General features: G+C 41.5%; 1 protein-coding gene, 1 non-coding gene and 1 pseudogene across 2 annotated transcripts; all 3 read left to right on the top strand.

The window, feature by feature from the left end:
* The first annotated feature begins 4,087 nt into the window (after positions 1–4,087).
* Positions 4,088–5,032, top strand: LOC102276195 (olfactory receptor 9A4). Its single transcript, XM_005900918.2, has one exon. It carries the CDS (start codon positions 4,088–4,090, stop codon positions 5,030–5,032), a length of 945 nt encoding a protein of 314 aa, XP_005900980.2.
* Positions 5,033–24,239: 19,207 nt separating this feature from the next.
* On the top strand, positions 24,240–24,311 carry TRNAH-GUG (transfer RNA histidin (anticodon GUG)). The gene has a single exon. It is a non-coding gene; the product is annotated as a tRNA-His (tRNA).
* Positions 24,312–24,806: 495 nt separating this feature from the next.
* Positions 24,807–25,738, top strand: LOC102272197 (olfactory receptor 9A4-like; annotated as a pseudogene).
* Positions 25,739–26,357: the final 619 nt, after the last annotated feature.

Here is a 26,357-nt window from a genome sequence, read left to right as displayed (position 1 = left end):
GGGGATGACAGAGGATGAGATGTTTGGATGGCATCACTGACTCAATGGACATAAGTCTGAGTAAACTCCAGGTGTTGGCGATGGACAGGGAGGCCTGGCATGCTGTAGTTCTTGGGATCACAAAGAGTCAGACAGGACTGAGCGACTGAACTGAACTGATCTTTAATACTATTAAACATGATGAATTATATTGATTGATCTGTAAATATTAAATCAATCTGGCATTTGTGAAATTAAATCCCTAATTTTTTTGACATAGTTGTTGAGTTTAATTTTCAAGTATTTAACGAGGATTTTTTCATTTCTATTTGTGAGGAATGTTGATTTGTAGATTTACTTTTCTGTGGTGTCTTCAATACCAAGATCATGGTGGTATAATAATAAGATAATAAGAGGAAAGGAGCAGAGTTGCTTCTACTTAATTTTTGGAAGATTTTGTATAAGAGTGGTACTATTTCTTCCTTAAACATTTGAACTGAAGCCCACCAGGCTCCCTTGTCCATAAGATTCTCAGGCAAGAATATGGGGTGTGGGTTGCTGTGCTCTCCTCCAGGTTATGTTCCTGATCCAGAGATCAACCCATGTCTCCTATGTCTCCTACATTGTAAGAGAATTCTTTACCCACTGAGCCACCTGGGAAGCCCTGAGAATGTTTCTAATTCAGATCAATTCTAATGAATTCAGTTCACTGAACATATTTAGAAATTTCTGGTTTCTTTTTGAGTCACTGTTGGTAATGTTTATCTTACAGAACTTTTACCACTTTATTGGGTTTTAATTTGTTTTCTTTTAAAATATGCTTAATTTTTGATCTTTCAATTTAAAATTAACCTAAAATTTTGATTATATTTTAGGCGAGAATTACATCAGGAGATCAAGAGCTCTCCTACCAAACGGTCCTCATGGTTGTTCAAATCAATCCAAAATCTGTAGAGTATAATTCAGTGCCAATAAAATGCTGTAGGTACAACAAGTGTGGAATTCCTTCACCTAGAAATTTGAACTCTAGGGATTTTTCCATATATAAAAATTTGTGTGGACTTATAAATTTTGAAAACAGTGTAGCTTAATTTTTATAATGAAAACAATGAAGTTGATCAACAGAGGGCTGCCTAATAAAGAGCAGAACATCTATATGAAGGAACACTATGCAAAAAAGAGAAGTAGAGCAGCATGTGTTGATATGGAAGAGTATCTTTTATATATTGTTAAATGAAAGGGAAAATGGTGTATAACAGATTTTTGCAACATTTTCTTCAAAGGAATATGTAGATATCTGCTTACAAGATTTTTTTAAGATTGTCTAAGATTATATTGCAATCTGGTTGGGCATGGGCAGTTTGAAGGATAGAAGGAATATTATTATCAATTTACAGCTTTCTGTAACAGTGACATTTTCAGATTTGACAGGTATATATAAAACGAAATACAAATTTCAATAATGCTTTGCAACTTTCACATGTTTGCCTCATTCCAGCACCAATTTATATTTTCCAGTTGTACCAGGTTGTAAATATAACTACCTGCATTAGGCTACTTTTATACTCTTCCTGTATGGAATTGGCCAGCTGGTGATTAGGGACATTCCATGGAGATAAATGTCTGCAAGAGCCTCACTTGGAATCACACAAAGGCACATGCATGTGAAGAGTGGAAACCTGAGACAGCAGCCTAGAGCAGTTAGACTTAGGGGTAGAAACTTTCCATGGGGTTTTGGGGGTCCTCAGGGGATTTTTGTTGAGGTTAAATTTTGACTGAGACCAAAATGCAGCCCTTTTTTTGGATATTGGGGCATATTTTAGAGGTCAATTATGGATTTTCCTGTTGGAGGGTGATGGAGCTGAAGTTGGCTCCAATTATCAAGTGAATCCTGGGGAGAGCGTAGGATAAAGAACAGAAGGGGTGATCTGCTTAGAGTTTGAGACATCTTCTGGAAGCCTAGACTTGAGGTCTTTGAGAAGGCAGCCTTGAATTGAGAAGCCTCTGGTGAGATCTTGGGTTTCCAATTAAACAAAAAAGTTGAAAAAGTTCTGAAACTTAATTGCTCAAGGATGAGAATGAATAGAAGTTTGTTCAGCTCTCCCCAGAGTGCTTGCTGAGGGATGCCCTGAGCCTGGGGTAATTAAGAACAGGGTCCTCAATGACTAAGTCCCCTTGGGAAGGAAGGAAGTGGGGGAGAAGGAGAGAGAGAGAGAGACCCTTAGCTCCCCACAACACTGTTATTTCTGGACGTTTTTCCTAACCCCTCCCCAAGGACAGTTTCCTTCTTCACCATGCATGGAGGCAGCACCAAGAGTTCTGTGTTCAGCTCAGCAGTAGCCAGACAGGAGTAGCCCTGCCCGAGTCCCAGAGAGCATCAGAAGTGGCAGAGGAGCCTGTGCATCGAGGTGAGTGTCTTCTTAGGGTTCCCCCATACAGAGGAAAGTGTTGGAGAGGATGAGGATGGGGAGTTCTGGCTTGGCTGCCTTCTAGAGGAGGACACCGAGAGTCTGGAGGCTGGGCCGGGGAGCAGCTGCAGAGCGGAGAGCAGAGGCAGCTCTTCTCTGACCCTGTGCTCGTGCAGGCGCAGCTCCCTGACATCAGTCAGCAGGCTCCTCTCTCATGTTTATCTAGTGATGATTACCCCAAAAGGGGGAGAAGCAGACCACAGAGATCGCCAAGTGGTTCTGTCCCTGAAGCCTGGATTCCCATCAGTGAAAGATTTACAGAGATATTGGGGAGGTCTCAGGAAGGGGAGAGAGGAAGGAAAAATGGTAACAAGAAGAAGGAAAGCAGACCAAGAATAATAGGATGGAGGGGACATGGCTTATGAGCCTTGGCCAGGACCTTGTACTTTTAAACCATATATTAAACGTTTATACGTCCATCCTCTGCCAGAAACTGTCATATTTTCACCACTACTTGTCTCAAGAATAGCTTGCATATAATATATTTTTCTGTATATGATTGTGTATAACATATAGAAGATGCATCTTTGCTCTCATGGGTTTATATCTAACATCATACATGGACTATGAATAAATAAAATTAAATTTCTTGTCCCTGTTTCTTGCTTTATTTTTCTATGGCATGGTTAGTAAACTAACATCTTAAATATTTCCCTTCTTTGTTTTGTGTCTGGAATAATCTCCATTGCCCCCTTGGATATAAGCTCCACAGTGCAGGGATATTTGTTTTGTACACTGCTTCATTTATTTCACATTCAAGTAAAGTTGGGATAAACAATTAAACACAAAAATAATATCAGGTAATAATAGAAAGAAAACTGAAGTCTAAGAACACCATGTCTTTCCAATGTGAGGGAGGGTAATTGGAAAGAGTCCCCTGATGAGATGACGTTAGTGTGGGGGGATGGATGAAGTGGTAGAGATTCAGGCATGCAGAGTGTCTGAGAGCCTTGGATCTAAACTTGTCAATGCTGGGCACCATCTTTCTTTCCTTCCCAGACTTTGTGCAAAATAGAGTTAAATAGAAATGAGTCTACCTAGAAATTTATCCCAGGCTCAAAGAGTTTCCATTTGGAGCACTAATGGGAATAGGGAAATTTTTAAATCTGGAGAAACCAGGTAATGCTCTTAGACCCCCTTGCCTTTCTTCTGCTGACCCCAAGGTGGGTCTCTGTAGTACCAATCAGGATGAAGCATAGGGTAAATTTCAGTCCTTTGAACATCTTCTTAAATGCTACTGTGTCATCTTACGCAATGAGCCTAAGAGAAAAGAACAACCCCCAGATCCAAGGGGCTGACACAGCATCAAAACTGGCTTCTTTTAAGCCTTCACCTTTGTTCCCTATGAGAAAGCACAGCTAGTTGGGGGGAAAAAGCCAAGGGAGGTTTTGTTCGCAGCATAGAGATGATGGTATCTTCATCCATTCTAGGCGGTGAACTTGTAGTTGGATGTGAGGTGACAACGTTTAGGTTTGACTTTGTACAGAGCATCCTAGTAGGGGCCCCTCACCTGGTCACCAGAGTGGAAATAGTTCCTCATCCTAATCTGTGCTCCTTCTCTCTTAAGAGAAGGACCAAGTGGAGCAGCATTTCTTTTCTTTTGATCTCTAGGTTTCCCAAGGAGCAGAAACAAGGACTGAATGATGAGTAATCACTCAAGTGTCACTGAATTCTACCTTTTAGGGTTCTCAGGGTCCCAAGAACTACACCATGTTCTTTTTGCTGTATTCTTTCTCTTCTACTCAGTGACAATAATCGGCAACATGGTCATCATTGTGATTGTCTGTGTCGATAAACGTCTGCAGTCCCCCATGTATTTCTTCCTGGGTCATCTCTCTGCCTTGGAGATCATGATCACGTCCCTTATCGTCCCTGCGATGCTCTGGGGGTTGCTGCTCCCTGGAATGCAGACAATATCTCTGACTGCATGTGTCTCCCAGCTCTTTCTGTACCTTGCTCTGGGGACCACAGAGTTTGCATTGGTGGGAGCAATGGCTGTGGACCGTTACATGGCTGTCTGTAACCCTTTGAGGTACAATACCATTATGAACAGCCACACCTGCATCTCAGTGGTGACTGGGTCATGGGTGTTTGGGTTCCTTTCTGAAATCTGGCCAGTCTATGCCACATTTCAGTTTACCTTCTGCAAATCAAACGTCTTAGACCATTTTTTCTGTGACCGAGGTCAGTTGCTCAAGCTGTCCTGTGATGACACTCTTTTCACAGAGTTTGTTCTGTTTTTAATGGCTGTTTTCATTATCATTGGTTCTCTGGCCCCAACAATTGTCTCCTACACCTACATCATCTCCACCATCCTCAGGATCCCCACTGCCTCTGGCCGCAGGAAAGCCTTCTCTACGTGTGCCTCCCACCTCACCTTTGTTGTCATCGGCTATGGCAGCTGCTTGTTCCTCTACATGAAACCCAAACAAACGCAGGCAGCTGAGTACAATAAGATAGTCTCCCTGTTGATTTCTGTGTTAACTCCTTTGCTGAACCCTTTCATCTTCACTCTCCGCAATGACAAAGTCAAAGAGGCCCTTCGAGATGGAGTGAAACGCGGCTGTCAACTCCTCAAGGGTTAGCTCTTCTCTCAGTTCCTTTTTTCAGTGGAACAGTCTGCATTATGAATTATTTGGGAACCTAGAAAACACTAAGTTTTCTTCTCTTTTACCATCATCACCATCACAAAAATTAAATAAGATGTGCAACTTCTGATCAGGCCATGTAAAGACAGGTAAAAATAAAACCCATTCTCTGCTCACTTGAGTCTCATTGCCTTAGTTTAAACTGCTTTTTTGCATCCACTGTTGTACTCAAAGAATCATATTCTTGCGATGTGGGAGGAACCAGAGAAATGACATATGTCCATGTTTCTATGTACTCTGTTGGTCAAATTATTCTCTGGGGGAGAAATAACTGTGAACCACAGCACAGAAAAGGTGCTGTGGTGAGATATATGGCATAATCAAGGGCCAAAGGCAGAGATATTCTCTTTGTTTCTTTATCAGGTATTACTAGTTCTTTTCCTACATTTTTGTGAAATTTCTTGACAAGATGTCCATATGGTTTAAAGTATCCTATGGTTCTCTTTTTTTCTGGTAGTTTTTCATGTTATCCTGACCTGATTGCTATTGGGAAGTATGTATGATGCATGCCTCAAAAGAATACATGTGAGGTATGTATGCCTTAAAAGTATCTAGAGTGGTGACGTGTGGATTGGAGTCCTTCTCTGGCAAATCTTGGTGACCTAAACCTGAAGACAGAATACCTGGGGATTGGAAGCAGGCAAAAGTTCTGTCTGCTAAACCTCAGAGCATTGCTTTAGCCTCTCCCTTTTGAGGTGTGTATGCGATGTTGTAATTGTTTGGTCACTGTCATGCCTGACTCTTTGCGACCCCATGGACTACAGCACAACAGGCTTCGATGTCCTTCACTGTCTGCTGGAGTTTGCTCAGATTCATGGCTATTGAGTTGGTGATGCTATCTAACCATCTTATCCTCTGCTGCCCTCTCTCCTTTTCCCTTCAATCTTTCCCAGAATCAGGGTTTTTTCAATGAGTCAGCTCTTCATATAAACTGGCCAAGTATTGGAGTTTCAGCTTCAGGATCAGTCCTTCCAATGAATATTTGGGACTGATTTCCTTTATGATTGACTGGTTTGATCTCCCTGCAGCCCAAGGGACTCTCAAGAGTCTTCTCCAGCACTGAAATTTGAAAGCATCAGTTCTTTGGTGCTCATCCTTCTTTGTGGTGCAACTCTCAAATCCGTACACGACTACTGGAAAAAACATAGCTTTAACTAGACGGACCTTTGTTGGCAAAGTGAAGTCTCTGCTTTTTAATATACTGTCTAGGTTTGTCATAGCTTTCCTTCCAAGGAGTAAGAATCTTTTAATTTCATGGCTACAGTCACCATCTGCACTGATTTTGGAGCCCAAGAAAAGAAAATCTGTTAGTTCTTCCACTTTTCCCCTATCTATTTGCCATGACAAAATAAGAACAGATGCCATGATCTTAGTTTTTTGAATGTTGAGTTTTAAGCCAAGTTTTTCACTCTCCCTTTTCACCCTTATCAAGAGGCTCTTTAGTTCCTCTTCAGTTTCTGGCATTAGAGTGGTCTCACCTGCATATCCGAAGTTGTTGATATTTCTCTTGGCAATCTTGATTCTGGCTTGTGGTTTATCCAGCCCAGCATTTGGCATGATGTACTCTGCATCATTTCATGGGAAATAGATGGGGAAACAGTGTCAGACTTTATTTTGGGGGGCTCCAAAACCACTGCAGACGGTGATTGCAGCCATGAAATTAAAAGACGCTTACTCCTTGGAAGGAAAGTTATGACCAACCTAGACAGCATATTCGGAGAAGGCAATGGCACCCCACTCCAGTACTCTTGCCTGGAGAATCCCATGGACGGAGGAGCCTGGTGGGCTGGAGTCCATGGGGTCACTAAGAGTCGGACACGACTGAGCGACTTCACTTTCACTTTTGACTTTCACGCATTGGAGAAGGAAATGGCAACCCACTCCAGTGTTCTTGCCTGGAGAATCCCATGGATGGAGTAGCCTGGTGGGCTGCAGTCCATGGGGTCGCACAGAGTCAGACACGACTAAAGCGACTTAGCAGCAGCAGCAGCAGCAGACAGCATATTAAAAAGCAGAGACATTACTTTGTCAACAAAGGTCCGTCTAGTCAAGGCTGTGGTTTTTCCAGTGGTCATGTATGGATGTGAGAGTAGGATTGTGAAGAAAGCTGAGTGCTAAAGAATTGATGCTTTTGAACTGTGGTGTTGGAGAAGACTCTTGAGAGTCCCTTGGACTGCAAGGAAATCCAACCAGTCCATCCTAAAGTAGATCAGTCCTGGGTGTTCTTTGGAGGGAATGATGCTAAAGCTGAAACTCCTGTACTTTGGCCACCTCATGCAAAGAGTTGACTCATTGGAAAAGACTCTGATGCTGGGAAGGATTGAGGGCAGGAGGTAAAGGGGACCACAAAGGATGAGATGGCTGGATGGCTTCACCGACTTGATGGACATGAGTTTGGGTGAACTCCAGGAGTTGGTGATGGACAGGGAGGCCTGGCGTGCTGCAATTCATGGGGTTGCAGAGTCAGACATGACTGAGTGACTGAACTGAACTGAACTCTGCATATAAATTAAATGAACAGGATGACAATATACAGCCTTGTATTCCTTTCCCAATTTTTTACTCATCAGTTGTTCCATGTAAGGTTGGCCTGGGAGACCTGGCATGCTACAGTTCATGGGGTCGCAGAGTCAGACATGACTGAGCGACTGAACTGAACTGAACTCTGCATATAAATTAAATGAACAGGATGACAATATACAGCCTTGTATTCCTTTCCCAATTTTTTACTCGTCAGTTGTTCCATGTAAGGTTCTAACAGTTGTTTCTTGACCCACATACAGGTTTCTTAGGAGAGAGTTAAGGTGGTCTGGTATTCCCATCTCTTTAAGAATTTTTCAGAGTTTGTTGTGATTTACACAATCAAAAACTTTAGCACAGTCAATGAAGCAAAGTAGATGTTGTTCTGAAATTCCCTTGCTTTCTTTATGATCCAATGAATGTTGACTGTTTGATGTCTGGTTCCTCTGCCTTTTCTAAATGCAATTTGTACTTCTGGAAGTTCTCCTTTCAAGTACTGCTAAAGCCTAGCTTGAAGGATTTTGAACATAACCTTGCTAGTATACGAAATGAGTGCAATTGTATGGTAGTTTGTACATTCTTTGGCATGCCCTTCTTTGGGATTGGAATGAAAAGTGACTTTTTCCAGTCCTGTGGCCACTGCCGCATTTTCCAAATTTGCTGACATATTGAAAGCAACATTTTAACATCACCATCTTTTAGAATTTTGAATAGCTCATCTGGAATTCCATCACCTCCACTAGCCTTTTTTGTAGTAATGCTTCCTAAGGCCCACTTGACTTCAGACCGCAGGGATGTCAGGCCCTAACTGAGTGAACACACCATGTGGTTTTCTGGATCATTAAGACCTTTTTTTGTACAGCTCTTCTGTGTATTCTTGCCACCTCTTCTTAATCTCTTCTGCTTCTGTTGGGTCCTTACTGTTTCATCCTTTATTGTGCCCATCCTTGCATGAAACTTTCCCTTGGTATCTCCAACATTCTTGAAGAGATCTCTAGTCTTTCCCTTTGCATTCTTTTCTTCTACTTCTTTGCACTGTTCATTTATGAAGGCCTTCTTATCTTTCCTTTCCTTTCCTCTGGAGCTCTGCCTTCATTGTATGTGATAGAGACACATGACGGTGAAGTGACTAATTCTGGAACGAGTATTCTTTGTTTGTTACTGCTGAAAGGAACATTGTCTAGACTTCTCCTGGACCCAGACTTCAGACTACATTATGCTTTCTGATTCTTTGTTTCCAGCCCACATGCACCTTTCATAGATTTTCTCTGTGGGCCAACTACAACCAATGAGTCACTACCCACTTCATTCCCAGTTCCTCAGCAGTTCCAGGGCATGGCTGTTAGGCATTGTAGTAGTTGAAATTTCATATTGTCGGAGGCAGGGCTTTGGAGGTAGGAGTTTAGGACATGATGGCACAGCACATCATGCCAGTCCTCAATTGAGAGAGGCAAACAACTTGCCCGGCAGGAGTTAATTGACTCACTCGTTTCCCAAGAGTACTATGTGACGATGCCTACCTGTTGGGAAGCAGAGGCAAGACCACCATGTCTACTGAGTTACTTGTACTGAATAGGAGCTCCAGACAAGGTGGTGAGTGAATCCTTCAGTCCAAGCCATGCTCTGCTACCAGCTGAGCATCCCTGGTGGGCACCTGGTGGGCATGCGCTGGCCAAGAAAGGATTGACGCCTCCAACACAGGTAGCCCTGGCCCTGTTCATTTCATGAGGCCTGTGCTCACTAGAGGACCCTCATTGTTCTCATTCACTTCTGCTTCTCTAATTCCCACAAAAGCTTTCTGTGTTGCACGTTGTCCTCAGGTTGCTGGCAGCAATTCACATCTGGGAAGAGAGCATCTTGATCTGGCCTCCAGTTTCCTTGCCTCTTCCACTTGTCATCACTGTGACTCTTTGGCTTGTCTCATTTTCACACCCCACTTCCCTGTCTCTTGGTCCTCTCCCTTTGTCCTCCAGTTCTCAGCTTCCTCTTTTCCCCCATTTTTTTCCATTCCCCCTCATCTCCCCAGGAGTCTAGGCTCTGACCTCCCACTGCTGACACCCTCCTCTTCGTCCCATCCCCCTCCTCCCACATTCCATTCTCCTCCTCCTCCTCAATGACTCAGGTTCCAGACAGCCTCTCGCAGGGCCCCTGTTGTTTCACTCACTTTCTCAGATGAATCTGTCCAAGGAGGGGGGGCACATCCCTTTCCCCCGACTCTAGGATGTAAGAGAAGAAGAGTCCAGGCAGCATGCCTTGGGATGGAACATTAAACGCTTCTTGTGCCCAGGTTTTTCTCTTTGTGTCTTGGTATTGAATGAAGGAAGGTTATTAACTGCATTAGTCTGATTGGACTGCTGTACAAACTCTGTTGCCTGGGTGGCTTCAATATCAGGATTTATTTCTCACAGTTGTGGAGCCTGAGAAGTCCAGGATCATGTTCTGGTCAGTTCGGTTTTTGGTGAGGGGTCTCTTTTGGCTTCTCTCTGTATCCACAAGTGGCCCTGAGGGGTACATGTGGGGAGTGTGTGTTCCTGTGTCTCAACGTGTAGTGAGACTAGTTTTGTGCGCTTAAGCCCCCGTCCTATCAACCTCACTTAACCTTAATTACTTAGATGCTCTGTCTTCAAATGCAGATGCACTAGGGTTTAGGACTTCAGCATATGGATTTTGAGGATACAAACATTTCATCTGTATCACTCTACTCCTGCAATGTAAGCTTATTCTCATCTAGGACATCTGCTTTATCTCCCACTGAGTGCTGGGAACTAGGATCTATCTGTCCACTGGGGGTTTTAGTGTCCCGAGTTACAGGTGTCTTTCATACAAAAATAAAATGAGATGCCTCACATCCACCTCCACTATTACATACACACAGTAAAAGCTCAATAAGCTTATTGCTCTGTGTTTTTTCTGTCTACTGGTCACAGTTGAACACAGATGTAATTAATACAGGAATCTACAAAGAAATACTGATTATAGACTGCTATTTGAAAGGATTTCTCCATGTAATTAGCATGGTGCAAAATAATTTTTATGTACACTTGGAGGTATATCAGATTAAACATGTTTCCATTTTGACAAATTTCAACACTGGCCTATGTTAACATAAACTCTGAGTTCTTAGTGATATGGTTATAGTGAATACAAAAACAAAACCAGAGAGAAAGCTACTTCTATCCTTAAGTTTTTAATAGTCTCTCTTCCGGAATTATTCCTTGGTGAAAGTATCTGTGACATATCTCTGTGACAGTATCTGTGACTTATCTCTTAGAGGACATTCATTTTTTCTGTTTTATTTCCTATAGGTATTCCTCTATAGCCACATTTCAGTTCAGTTCAGTTCAGTCACTCAGTCGTGTCCAACTCCTTGCGACCCCATGAACCACAGCACGCCAGGCCTCCCTGTCCATCACCAACTCCCAGAGTTCAGTCAGACTCACGTCCATTGAGTCAGTGGTGCCATCCAGCCATTTCATCCTCTGTCATCCCCTTCTCCTCCTGCCCCTAAGATGCATAAATATTGATATATATGGTATAACTTAAAATATTAATTTTCTACTGTATACTTACCAGGATATAAGGAATAAAAAGGATGTGATATATAATTAAAACTACTATGCCTTCTGGATTGCCACCACAAACATTTATTTCTTCTGTGCCTAAGTCAAATATATCCATTTTTTATTAATATGAATAGTAATTCTCAAAACTGAAATACAACTGGACTCAGGCTCATCTGGATCCATAGTTAATTTTTAAACTCTTTGTTATTTTGTTTCATGATTTTTTCAATAAAGACACTGAATATAATTTTTATATCATATGATTGATTTTTATATTTTGAATACCTACTGAATATAATAAACTTTGTTAAATGCTTTGGAAGCATGTAGGTGGAAGGGAACAATGATTGATTGTATAGTAAATATCTTGTAATTTCTCTATATCTTTATTCAATTCTGGCAATATTTCTGTAAGGTAAGTGATATGATGTCATTTTACAAATTAGAAAATAGAGGATCAAATAGGTTAAGTAACTTGCCAAAGTTTACTCAGCCATCAACCATATCACAGCCATCAGATTGGAAAAAAATAAAATTATGGGGATACTAAGAGTTTATGTGAATTGTAGAGAACAGACTTTTATTCATTTCAGATGTGAATATAAAATATTATGGTCTGTGTAATTAGAGAGTAACAAAATTAATAAACATGAACTGTGTATATGCTGTGACCTATTTCCAAGTTGACTCTTTCTTCAGATGTGATCAGTCTGCTGGTAAGCACGTGAAAGGAATTCTCCATCTCCCATGCAATGTTTTTTAACTTATAATATTTTCATTTGATTCTCTCTTACAATTTTTATCTCTTTGCTAAAATTCCTCTCTTGTATATGCCTGTTACCCACCTTCTCAACTGCATCACATGACATAATAATCATAGTTAGGTTACTCTGGCATTAGGTGAATATTTTCTAGTATAATATTTTAAATCCTTTTAAATACTTGATTTTTCCTTCAATTTTTGAGTCACATTTTTAGTGGATTCTGTGGAGTTTACCAAATATGTCTTAACTTAGAAGTGACTTTAGATTTATACTCACAATGCCCATTTGATGTAGAAACACTACTCCTGTATAGCTCTATTCTCTTCTACCCTTCTGTGCTGTTACTATGCATGTTGCATCTCTATAATCACAAATTTAACCTTATATTGTTCCCATTATTACTTTATGCATTTTTTAAAGAAGTTGGAAGAAAACAGGAGCAAGTGCATATTTTTAGTATTTGTTATATGAACCTTGTTTACCCTTTCTAGTTCTCTTTCTTTGTTCCTCAGATTCAAGATGACATTTAGTATCATTTCCTTATTCCAAAACAACTTTGCCTCTACTCACTACCTTTGTGCTATTATTGGAAAATATATTACATTTCCATTTTTTATCCACTCAACATTTATATTGTTATTGTTTTATATAGTGATTTTTTAGATCAGCAAATGGAAAGCAGGAAAAATATACACCCACACTGACTTTTATAATTACTAAATTATCTTTGCCAGTACTTTTTCTGCACTGTATAGATTCTAATTATCATCTGGGGTCATTTGCTTTTAATCAAAGAACTTATTTTAGTATTTCTTGTAAGGAGGGGTGGGTAACATTAGTAAAAAGTTTTTCTGTTTTTGTTGATCTGGGAATGCTTCTATTTTGCCTTCATTTTTGAGAGACTGCTTTCCTGGATATAAGAATCTTGACTGCCTATTTTTTTTCCTTCAGCACTTTAAATACATGATCCCACAGCATTCTGGTCTTACTTGTTCAGATGAGAAGTCAGTATTAACCTTAACTGGGTCTCTTATTCATACAATGTCATTTTGTTCTTGCTGCTTTGAAGATTTTTTCCTCTGTCTCTTGGCAGTTTTAATATTATGTGTTTCTGTGTGGATCTGGATTAATCTTTCTTGGATTTGTAAAGTAATGTTTACTTTACATCGTTTTATGTAAAGTGTTTTATTTTATTTACAATGTTTTACTTTACATCATTGACTTTGGAAAGTTTCCAACCATCATTTCCTTAAGTATTTATTTCTCTCCTCTGTGTTTCGTCTGTTCTTTTAGTAACGTTCATATGTGATGGTGTGCTTAATGGAGTCCCATATTTTTCTGAGGCTTTGTTCATCTTTTTCATTTCTTTTTAAATTTCTATGAAATGTGAATAGGTTTTTCTAAGGGAAACACAGATCTCTGTGTACTAAAAATTGTTAAATTTAACTACATATAAGTGAATTTTATGTGTGAAAAAATATGCAAAAATAAAAGCATGAAACAAAGGTAATGTTATAAGGATGTAAATTTCACTTATAAACTCATAAGTTCAACAAAGACAAGCATAAATTGTTTTTAAAACACTGAAAATAGTTAAACATGTTTAAAATTAAAGATTGGAAATTTAACAATAGTGTTTTTAAAAGGATAGCTATTTTTCAGAGAATGTGCTGAAAATAATATGAGTGAACATAGTGGACATGATCTCTTTGATAAAGTATATTTGATGAAGAATATTACCTTCCATGTGCTTCCCTGGTGGCTCAGTTGGTAAAGAATCCACCTGCAATGCAGGTGACCCCTGTTCTATTCCTGGGTTGGGAAGATCCCCTGGAGAAAGGATAGGCTACCTACTCCAGTATTCTTGGGCTTCCCTTGTGGCTCAGCTGGTAAAGAATCTGCTTGCAATGTGGGAGACCTGGGTTTGATCCCTGGTTTGGGAAGATCCCCTGGGGAAGGGAAAGGCTCCCCACTCCAGTATCCTGGCCTGGATAATCCCATGGACTGTATAGTTCATGGGGTCACAAAGAGTTGGACATGACTGAGTGACTTTCACTTTCGTTACCTTCCATAATAACACACACACACAACACACACACGCACGCACTTACACAAGCAGAAACCTTTACTTTTACAAATATAAGTGACTCTTTACAGAATCACTTTGATAAAGAAACTATAAGTTTTCTTTAGGTCTGAATAGGCTCTTTGAGCATTCTGTGTCTGGGTGTGAAGAAGGAGATTTGAGCAGAGGAGGGAGAGCTGAGCTGTGTTGCAACAGAGGCTTCAATCTCACGGGAAGCTCTGGGTTTAGGACGGCCCTTTAAACATGTCCTGATTTGTGTCCCTACCTGAAACACAGGGGCTGGGCATTTGCACTCCTGCACCAGCAGCCACTGGGTCCCAGCTGCCTTAAAGTTAAAGTTGCTCAGTTATGTCTGAGTCTTTGTGATCCCATGGATTATACAGTCCATGGTATTCTCCAGGCCAGAATACTGGAGTGGGGAGCCTTTTCCTTCTCCAGGGGATTTTCCTGACCTAGGAACCAAACCCAGGTCTCCCTCATTGCAGGCGGATTCTTTACCAGCTGAGTCACCAGGGAAGCCCAAGAATACTGGAGTGAGTAGCCTATCCCTTCTCCAGAGGATCTTACCAACCCAGGAATTGAACCAGGGTCTTCTGCATTGCAGGCGGATTCTTTACCAACTGAGCCACCAGGAGAGCCCCAGCTGCCTTAGGGGAAGGCCTATCATCTTAGAAGAAGTATTTCTCTCTCCTGAGGGCAATTTCTGTGGATAGTTTCAGCTGTGGGCTGGAGGAATAAAGGCCTTAGTCCTGAAATGGGTCTGGGAAATGCACACAGCCATTTACTATGAGGTATTTGTAGAGCACCTGGCAGGGACCCTGAGCATGCCTCAGGGAGTAGGGAAGCATCTGCAAGAGAGTGATCATTCAGTGGCATCTGGCTCTAACTTGCTAAGCTGTGTGGGATGGAATGAGCATTCAAAGAAGCGGAGCAGCATGCAGTAAAACCTTTGAAAGAACTGGAAGCATATCAGTGTTTCTGGAAGCATAGGATGAAGATTGAGTAGCACAAGATGAAATCAGAAAAAAAAAAAGCATTTTCTAGAACTCATTCAAGGCTTTATAAGACTTGGGTCTTTGACCAAAAGGCAGTGAGAAGCTTTAATCAGCAGAGAGACTCAATCCAGTTTGTGTTTTAAAATATCTCTCAGACGGCTGTGGGGAGAACAAAGAGGGAAGCAAAGGTGGAGTGAAGGTCACTGAGGGGGCAGAGGAGGCAGGCAAGAAAGGACTATTCCCTCATTCTTTCTTCAGCGGGTAGGAACTTTATGCTTGAGATAGTAGCTCCATTTATTCCACTGGGTCATCAAAATGGCTCTTTCTTTCTCTGGACCGGGATGACTTCTTGTCTTATCTGTGTCCCTGTTGTGCTGCTTATGTGGGAAAGTCAGTTATAGTATTGCCTTGATTTTCTGCCAGGTTTGAGTTTGGATATTCACTAAACAGTTTTACTTACCTGTCAAATCTAATAATTTAGATTGGGTTTAGGTCCTGGGCTGGTTGTAGCCTATAAATGCCCATGATATTATCTGGAAAGAGTTGAGTCTGACAAAACAGTTTCTCAGAGGGCTTCCATGACAAAAGGGAATGAGAGGAAGTCTGAGTCGGGCCGAGAGGATCAGGGTCCCAGTAAGAGCTAGTGCACCCGCTCCATTTCTACTCTTTGCCGCCTCACCTTGGGCAAGTGGAAATGAAGAAAATGGACAGCATGCCCTGACGTTTCACATGAGAAAACTCAAACCAGAAGGGTGAGAGCTCACACTGAATCAAAGACACATCTTACAGGTTGGAAAAGGAATTGGCATTCAAGTTCCTGATTCCAGGTTCAGTGATTTATCCACGACCTTCCGGTAGTTTGAAATCCTTTCACGTTCGCTTAGTTGTACACCTGCCGATTGTACTCTCAATGCTATAAGCTCTACTGCTGGGAGATACTGGTCTTCCTTTTTACAAAGGTTCTGTTAAAAAAAATGTTTCTATTTGCCTCAGGTGTGTTTTCAGAAAAAGCAGATAGAACTTGGCCAGAGGTACATGTGTTTATGGAAAGGTCTGAGAGTTGCCTGTCACACTCTGCTATCCATTAGAGCTGCTCATAACCCCTCCGCCTCCTAGTTTTCTTTGGTTCCCCCACCCCCACCTCCAACCTACAGGGGGATTCTACTGGTGCGTGTACTCAGCTGTGTCCAGCTCTTTGTGACCCCACTGACTGTAGCCCGCCAGGCTCCTTTGTCCATGGGATTTCCCAGGCAAGAACACTAGAGTGGGTTGCCATTTCCTTCTCCAGGGAATCTTCCCAACCCAGAGATCAAACCCACATCTTCTGCATTGGCAAGCAGATTCTTTACCACTGAGCCACCAGGGAAGATCCTCACCTTTTCAGGTCCTCTTTAATTTCTCTCAGCAGTGTTTTACAGTTTTAAGTGTTTAGGTCATGTACATAGCTTGTTCAATATGTCTTTTATTTTTTTGTTTGGATGTTATGAATTATATTTTGGAGAAGGGCATGGTAACCCACTCAAGTATTCTTGCCTGGAGAATTCCATGGACAGAGGAACCTGGAAGGCTACTGTTCATGGGGTCACAAAGAGTCAGACATGACTAACACTTTCACTTTCATAAATTATATTTGTAACTTATAATATAATCATAATTTATACTTTCCATTTCCAATGTTCCTTGTTCAGTCCAGTTCAGTCGCTCAGTGACATCTGACTATTTGTGACCCCGTGGACTGCAGTACACCAGGCTTCCCTGTCCAACACCAATTCCCGGAGCTTGCTCAAACTCGTGTCCATTGAGTTGGTGATGCCGTCAAACCATTTTATCCTCTGCCATCCCCTTCTCCTCCTGCCTCATGTTCCTTGTTATTGTAGAGTAATTTTATATTTTTTTGTACATCAAGGTTTTATCATGTGACCTTGATAAACATCCATTGCTTCCAGTAGCCTTTCTGTGGACTTCTTAGTATTTTGTCCATATAGGATTATGTCCCTGTGAAGAAATAATTTTATTTCTTTGTTTCCTAATGCTATGCTTTCAATTTCACTTTCTTGCTGTATTGTCTTAGCTAGGGCTTCCAGTACAATGTTGAGTACACAAGGTGAGAGCAAACATCTTTGTCTTGTTCCCTGTCTTTGGGAAAAGCATTGTCTCTCATCATTCAGTTCAGTACAGTTCAGTTCAGTTGCTCCGTCATGTTCAACTCTTTGCAACCCCATGAACTGTAGCATGCCAGGCCTCCCTGTCCATCACCAACTCCCGGAGCCTACCCAAACTCATGTCCATTGACTCGGTGATGCCATCCAGCCATCTCATCCTTTGTCATCCCCTTCTCCTCCTGCCCTCAATCTTTCCCAGAATCAGGGTCTTTTCAAATGAGTCAGTTCTCCGCATCAGGTGGCCAAAGTATTGGAGTTTCAACTTCAGCATCAGTCCTTCCAATGAACACCCAGGACTCATCTCCTTTAGGATGGATTGGTTGGATCTCCTTTCAGTCCAAGAGACTCTCAAGAGTCTTCTCCAACACCACAGTTCAAAAGCATCAATTCTTCTACCCTTGGATTTCTTTATAGTCCAACTCTCACATCCATACACGACTGCTGGAAAAACCATAGCCTTGACTAGACGGACCTTTGTTGGCAAAGTAATGTCTCTACTTTTTAATACACTGTCTAGGTTGGTCATAACTTTCCTTCCAAGGAGCAAGCATATTTTAATTTCATGGCTGAAATCACCGTCTGCAGTGATTTTGGAGCCCCTAAAAATAAAGTCTGACACTGTTTCCACTGTTTCCCCATCTACTTGCCATGAAGTGATGGGACTGGATGCCATGATCTTAGTTTTCTGCATGTTGAGCTTTAAGCCAACTTTTTCACTCTCCTCTTTCACTTTCATCAAGAGACTCTTTAGTTCTTCTTCACTTTCTGCCATAAGGGTGATGTCATCTGCATATCTGAGGTTATTGATATTTCTCCCAGCAATCTTGATTCCAGCTTGTGCTTCTTCCAGTCCAGCGTTTCTCATGATGTACTCTGCATAGAAGTTAAATAAGCAGGGTGACAATATACAGCCTTGACGTACTCCTTTTCCTATTTGGAACCAGTCTGTTGTTCCATGTCCAGTTCTAACTATTGCTTCCTGACCTGCATACAGATTTCTCAAGAGGCAGGTCAGGTGGTCTGGTATTCCCATCTCTTTCAGAATTTTCCACAGTTGATTGTGATCCACACAGTCAAAGGCTTTGGCATAGTCAATAAAGCAGAAATAGATGTTTTTCTGGAACTTTTTTGATGATCCAGCAGATGTTGGCAATTTGATCTCTGGTTCCTCTGCCTTTTCTAAAACCAGCTTGAACATCTGGAAGTTCAGGGTTCACGTATTGCTGAAGCCTGGCTTGGAGAATTTTGAGCATTACTTTACTAGCATGTGAGATGAGTGCAATTGTGCTGTAGTTTGAGCATTCTTTGGCATTGCCTTTCTTTGGGATTGGAATGAAAACTGACCTTTTCCAGTCCTGTGGCCACTACTGAGTTTTACAAATTTTCTGACATATTGAGTGCAGCACTTTCACAGCAGCATCTTTCAGGATTTGAAATAGCTCAACTGGAATTCCATCACCTCCACTAGCTTTGTTCGTAGTGATGCTTCCTAATGCCCACTTGACTTCAAATTCCAGGATGTCTGGCTCTAGGTGAGTGATCACACCATTGTGATTATTTGGGTCGTGAAGATCTTTTTTGTGCAGTTCTTCTGTGTATTATTGCCACCTCTTATTAATATCTTCTGCTTCTTTTAAGTCCCTACCATTTCTGTCCTTTATTGAGCCCATATTTGCATGAAATGTTCCCTTGGTATCTCTAATCTTCTTGAAGAGATCTCTAGTCTTTCCCATTCTATTGTTTCCCTCTATTTCTTTGCATTGATCACTGAGGAAGGCTTTCTTATCTCTCCTTGCTATTCTTGGGAACTCTTCATTCAAACGGGTATATCTTTCCTTTTCTCCTTTGCTTTTGGCTTCTCTTCTTTTCACAGCTATTTGTAAGGCCTCCTCAGACAGCCATTTTGCTTTTTTGCATTTCTTTTCCATGGGGATGGTCGTGATCCCTGTCTCCTGTACAATGTCATGAACCTTCATCCATAGTTCATCAGGCACTCAGTCTATCAGATCTAGTCCCTTAAAACTATTTCTCACTTCCACTGTATAATCATAAGGGATTTGCTTTAGGTCATACTTAAAAGGTTTCATATGAACAGAGATCATTCTGTAGTTTTTGAGACTGCATCCAAGTACTGCATTTCGGACTCTTTTGTTGACCGTGATAGCTACTCCATTTCTTCTGAGGGATTCCTGCCCGCAGTCGTAAATATAATGGTCATTTGAGTTAAATTCACCCATCCAGTCCATTTTAGTTTGCTGATTCCTAGAATGTTGACATTCACTCTTGCCATCTCTTGTTTGACCACTTCCAATTTGCCTTGATTCGTGGACCTGACATTCCAGGTTCCTATGCAATATTGCTTTTGAGAGTCCCTTGGACTGCAAGGAGATCCAACCAGTCCATTCTGAAGGAGATCAGCCCTGGGATTTCTTTGGAGGGAATGATGCTGAAGCTGAAACTCCAGTACTTTGGCCACCTGATGCGAAGAGTTGACTCATTGGAAAAGACTCTGATGCTGGGAGGGATTGGGGGCAGGAAGAGAAGGGGACAACAGAGGATGAGATGGCTGGATGGCATCACTGACTCGATGGGCGTGAGTCTGAGCGAACTCCGGGAGTTGGTGATGGACAGGGAAGCCTGGCGTGCTGTGATTCATGGGGTCGCAGAGTGGGACACGACTGAGCAACTGAACTGAACTGAACTGAAAGGTTTAATGGTTTTCCCTACTTTCTTCAATTTAAGTCTGAATTTCGCAATAAGGAGTTCATGATCTGAGCTTCAGTCCACTCCTGGTCTTGTTTTTGCTGTCTGTATAGAGCTTCTCCATCTTTGGCTGCAAAGAATAAAATCAATCTGATTTTGGTGTTGACCATCTGGTGATGTCCATGTGTAGAGTCTTCTTATGTGTTGTTGGAAGAGGGTGTTTGCTATGACCAGTGTGTTCTCTTTGCAAAACTGTATTAGCCTTTGCCCTGCTTCATTCTGTACTCCAAGACCAAATTTGTCTGTTACTCCAAGTGTTTCTTGACTTCCTACTTTTGCATTCCAGTCCCCTATAATGAAAAGAACATCTTTTTTTGAATGTTAGTTCTAGAAGATCTTGTAGGTCTTCATAGAACCATTCAACTTTAGCTTCTTCAGTGTTACTGGTCGGGGCATAGGCTTGGATTACCAAGATACGGATTACCAAATCTCTCATCATTAGCTTCCATATTAGCACTAGGCTTTTGGTAGATGCTATTTTCATTTTAAAGAAGATTTCTTTTTTTCCTACTTGGAGAAGAGTTTTTAATAATTAAATGTGGATTTTTGTTAAATGCCTTTTTTGCTTCTATTGAAGTGGTAATGTAGTTTTTCTCTTCAATAATGTTAAGCATGGTGAATTACACTGATTCATTTCTAAATGTTAAATTAACCTGGCATATCAGAAATGAAATCCCTAATTTTCTATGGCATGGTATCCTTTTTTCTTATTGCTGAGTTTACTATTCAAATATTTAATTAAGGATTCTGCATCTCTATTTATGAAGAATATTTGTTTATTGATTTACTTTCCTGTGGTATCTTCAATATCAAAATAATGGTGGAGCAGTGCTCCTTCTCCTCAGTTTCCTGAAGATTTTGTATAAAATTGGTATTGGCATTATTTCTTCCCTAAACATTTGATAGAATCCACCAGTAAAGCCATCTGAACTGTAGCTTTCTTCCTGGGAATATTTCAATTATGATTCAGTTCATTGAGCATGTTGTTAATTTCTTTTTGAGTCAGTTTTGGTCATTTTATCTTGCAAAACTTTTTTCACTTCATCAGGTTTTAATTTGATTTCTCTGTTAAGGAGTCTTATTTTTTTTTCTCTTCAATTTAAGATTAATTTAAAATTTTGATTATATATTGGGTTGGTAAAACATGAGTAGATCAAGAGCTCTCTTACACAGTCCTCATGGTTATACAAATCAATTTAAAATCTATGGATAATAATTCAGTTATACTCTGGGAAAATTTGGTAACTACAATATGTATGGGATTCTCTCACCTAGAAATTTTAACTCTAAGGATTTTTCCATATGTAAAAATTTTTATGGACTGACATATTTCTAAAATGATGTATAGCTTAATTTTTGTGATAAAAATGAAAGCGACAAAGTTGATCAACAGAGGGCTACCTAATAAAGAACAGAACACACATATAAAGGAGCACTATGCGAGAAAAGAAGATTGTGTTGATATGGGAGAACATCTTTTATATATTGTTAAGTGAGAGAGGAAATATTACACATTTTCCTGGCATTTTCTTCAAAAGAATATGTAGATACCTGCTTACAAGATTTGTCTAAGATTATATTCCATCTGGTTGGGCATGGACAGTTGGAGGGATAGACGCAAGATTATTCTCAATTCATACCCTTTGCTAACAGTGACATTCTCTGATTTAACAGGTATACTTAAAATGAAATCCAAACTCTTGATAAAGGCTTTGTAACTCTCACATATCTGTCTCATTCTAGCACCAATTTATGTTTTGCCAGTTGTACCAGGTTGTAGATGCAACTGCCTACATTAGGCTGCCCTTATGCTCTTTCTACATGGAAGTGGCCAGCTAGTGATCAAGGACATGCCATGGAGATTAATGTCTGCAAGAACCTTGCTTGGAATCATACAAATGCACATGCATGAGAAGAGTGGAAACCTGAGACAGTAGCCTAGAGCAGTTAGATTTAGGGGTAGAAGATTTCTATGGCGTTCTGGTGGTAGTTCTTAGGGGCTTCCTGTTGAAGTTAAGCATTGACTGAGACCAAAATGCAAGCTTTTTTGAATGTTGGGGCATATTTTAGAAGTCAATTGTGGAGTTTCCTATTGGGGGGTGATGGAACTGATTTTGCCTCCAATTATCTAAGAAATCCTGGGAAGAGCTTAGGATAAAGAGCAGAAGGGGTGATCTACTCGGAGTCTGAGACATCTTCTGGGAACCTAGACTTAGGGCCTTTGAGAAGGCAACCTTGGTATTGAGAAGTCTCTGGTAAGCTTTTAGGTTTCCCATTGAACAAAAAGCTGAAAAAGTTCTGAAATTTAATTGCTCAAGAATGGGAACAACTAAAAAGTTTTTTCTGCTCTCCCCAGATTGCTTGCTGAAGGATGCCCTAAGCCTGGGCCAATTAAGAACTAAGACTAAGTCCCCTTGGGAAGAAGGGAAGGAGAGAAACAGAGACAGAGAGAGTGACCCTTAACTCCCCACAGCACTATTTTTTCTGGACTTTTTTCCCCTAAGCCCCTCCCTGAGGACAATTTCCTTCTTCATCACCAGTGGAGGCAGCACCAAGAAGCTCTGACCCCTGTGTTCAGCTCAGCAGTAGCCAGACAGGAGTAGCCCTGCCCAAGCCCCAGAGAGCATCAGAAGTGGCAGAGGAGCCCGCGCATCGAGGTGAGTGTCTTCTCAGGGTTCCCCTGTACAGAGGAAAGTGTCAGAGAGGATGAGGATAGGGAGTTCTGGCTTGGCTGCCTTCTAGAGGAGGACGCCAAGAGTCTGGAGGCTGGGCCGGGGAGCAGCTGCAGAGTGGAGAGCAGACTCAGCTCTTCTCTGACCGGGAGCTCGTGCAGGCGCAGCTCCCGATGTCAGTCAGCAGGCTTCTCTCTCATGTTTCTTCATCTAGTGGTGGTTATGGAAAACTGGGGAGAAGCAGACCCCTGAGATCTCCCAATGGTTCTGTCTTTGAAGCCTGGATTCCCATCAGTGAAAGATGTACAGAAGTACTGAAGAAGTTCAGGAAGGGAAGAGAGGAAGGGAAAATCATAAAGTGAGGAAGGAAGGCAAACGAAGAGCAATAAGATGGGGAAATATGGCTTACGAGTCTTGGCCAGGATCTCGTACTTTTTAATCATATACTATACATTCCTACATCCTTCCTCTGCCAGAAGATGTCAAATTTTCATCTCTACTTATTTGTCTTAAGAATATATTTTAAATATTTAAATATATTGGGTCAGGAAGATTCCCTGGAGAAGTGCATGGCAACCCACTCCAGTATTCTTGCCTGGAAAATCCCATGGACAGAGGAGCCTAGTGGGCTATAGTGCGTGGGGTTGCAAAGAGTTGACTAACACTCTCAGGGAATTTTCATAATTTTTAATTTCCCAGGTGGTCCAGTAGCTAGAACTCTGCTCTCCCAGTGCAGGGGGGCAGGTTTGATCCCTGGGTGGGGAACTAGATCCCACATGCCACAGCTAAGAGTTCACATGCCAGAAATAATACCCAGTGAAGCCAAATAAATGATATATATAATTATATATACTATATAGAAGATTCGTCTTTGCTCTCGTGGAGCTTATATTCCATCATCACACATGGACAACGAACAAATAAAATGAAATTTCATGTCCTGTTTCTTGCTTTTTTTCCTATGGCATTCTTAGTAAACTAACATCTTCAATATTTTAATTTCTTGTTTGCAGAATGACCTTGAACCCCTCCTTAAATGTAATCTCTACCCGGCCACAAGTTTTATTTTGTTTACTGCTGCCTTTGTTTCATGTTCAATTAAGGAATGAAATAAACAATTAAATATTAACATAATATAAGGCAATAAGAGCTGTGAGGAGAATGGAAGTCCAGAAATGAGCAGGTCGGACCTATTTTAAGGAGGGTGATTTTGGAAAGAGTCCTCTGATGAGATGACATTAGTGTAGTGGGATGGTTGAAGTGAGAGGTCAGGCATCCTGAGTGCCTGAGAGCCTTAGGTCTAAACTTGTCAAAGCTGGGTGCTATCTTTCCTTCCTGCCAAAACTTGGAAGGCAAATGGAGTTAGAGAAGAATTAATCTATCTGGAAAATTATCTCAGTCTCAAAGAGCTATTGTTTTGGAACACTAGCTGCTCTGTCATATGGAGATTCTAAAAGCCGGGAAAATCAGGGATGTTGTTCTTAGACCCTTTGCTTTTTTTCTGCTGACCCCTACCTGGGTCTCTGCAGTACCAATCAGGATGAAGGGTGGGGTAAATTTCAGACTTTTATACATTCTCTGGAATGCTACTATGTCATCTGCTACAGCTAACCTCGGCTTCCCTTGTGGCTCAGAAGGTAAAGCATCTGCCTGTGATGCAGAAGACCCAGGTTCGATCCCTGGGTCGGGAAGATCCCCTGGAGAAGGAAATGGCCACCCACTCCAGTATTCTTGGATAGAGGAGCCTGATGGGCTACAGTCCATGGGGCCGCAAAGCAGCAACTACACTTACTTACACTTACACAGTTAACCTAAGTGGAAAGAACAACTCCCAGATCCAAGAGGCTGACTCAGCATCAAAACTGGCCTCCTTCAAGTCTTAACCTTTGTGCCCTGTGAGAAAGAACATCTAGAGGGGAAAAAAGACAAGAGAGGTGTTCTTCACACAAGTGGAGAGGATGCTATCTTCATCCATTCCAGGCAGTGAACTTTCAGCTGGACTGGAAGTGACACATTTGGGTCTGACTTTGTGCAGAGCATCCTCATAGGGGCAGCTCACCTGGCCCCCAGGTTGGAAATGGTTCCTCATCCTAGGCTGTCCTTCTCTCTTGAGAGCAGGACCATGTGGAACAGCGTTTCTCTTCTTTTGATCTCTAGGTTTCCCAAGGAGCAGAAACAAGAACTGAATGACGAGCAATCACTCAAGTGCCACTGAACTGAATTCTGCCTTTTAGGGTTCCCTGGGTCCCAAGAACTACATCAAATTCTTTTTGCTGTATTCTTTCTCTTCTACTCAGTGACAGTAATGGGGAACATGGTCATTGTTTACATTGATAAACATCTTCAGTCCCCCATGTATTTTTCCCTTGGTCATCTTTCTGCCATCATCACCTACATTATTGCCCCTTTGATGCGCTAGGGGTTGCTGCTCCCTGGGATGCAGACAGTGTCTCTGACTACATGTGTTGCCCAGCTCTTCCTGCACCTTGCTCTGGGGACCACAGAGTTTGCACTGTTGGGAGTGATGGCTGTGGACCGTTACGTGGCTGTCTGTAACCCTTTGAGGTACAATACCATTATGAACAGCCACACCTGCATCTCGGTGGTGACTGGGTCATGGGTGTTTGGGTTCCTTTCTGAAATCTGGCCAGTCTATGCCACATTTCAGTTTACCTTCTGCAAATCAAACATGTTAGACCATTTTTATTGTGACCGAGGTCAGTTGCTCAAACTATCGTGTGATGACACTCTTTTCACAGAGTTTGTTCTGTTTTTAATGGCTGTTTTCATTATCATTGGTTCTCTGGTTCCAACAATTGTCTCCTACACCTACACCACCTCCACCATCCTCAGGATCCCCTCAGGCTCCGGCCGCAGGAAAGCCTTCTCTACGTGTGCCTCCCACCTCACCTTTGTTGTCATCGGCTATGGCAGCTGCTTGTTCCTGTTTGTGAAACCCAAGCAAACGCAGGTAGCCGAGTACAATAAGATAGTCTCCCTGTTGATTTCCGTGTTAACCCCTCTGCTGAACCCTTTCATCTTCACTCTCCGGAATGACAAAGTCAAAGAGGCCCTTCGAGATAGAGTGAAACGTGGCTGTCAACTCCTCAAGGATTAACTCTTCTCTCAGTTCCTTTTTTGTGGTGTATTCAACATTATGGATTATTCCAGGAACTAGAAAACACTAACTTTCCCCTCTTTAATCACTGTCACCATTAGAAAAGCCGAGCAGTGTGTGTGACTCCTGATAAGGCTATGGAGGTAGGAAGAGCCAGTAAAAAGGCACCCACTGTCTGCTCGCTAGAATCTCATCACCTTAGTTTCTATTTATACTTCCACTGTTGAACTTAGAGAACCATATTCTTGTGATGTGGGAAGAATCAAAAAAAGTAAATATGTAGATGTTTGTAGGAGCCCTGTTAGTCAAATTATTGGCTTCCTTTTAATCTCTGAAGATATGTTTCCCAGGGGAGGAATGAAATGGGGGCAGTAGTGGGGTGAGATATATGGTATAATCAAGGTCCAAAGTCGGAGGTGTTCACTGTATTTCTTCAGCAGCTGTTGCTATTTCTTTTCTGACATTTTTGTGAAATTTTTTGACAAGGTGCCCATATGCTTTAAAGTACCCTATGTTTCTCTTTTCCTCTGGTTGTTTTTCATGTTTTCTCAGCCCCATTGCTACTGCAAAGTAAATATAATGTTGTATACACTTTGCCACAAAATGAACCTGGAGTGGT

This window comes from Bos mutus, chromosome 4 (genome assembly GCF_027580195.1).
Source record: "Bos mutus isolate GX-2022 chromosome 4, NWIPB_WYAK_1.1, whole genome shotgun sequence".
NCBI lineage: Eukaryota > Metazoa > Chordata > Mammalia > Artiodactyla > Bovidae > Bos > Bos mutus.
This window is presented reverse-complemented; position numbering and strand designations above follow the sequence as displayed.

Bases quoted from the DNA above. Each gene is read 5' to 3' on its own strand.
- LOC102276195 (XM_005900918.2), top strand. From the start codon at position 4,088: ATGATGAGTAATCACTCAAGTGTCACTGAATTCTACCTTTTAGGGTTC.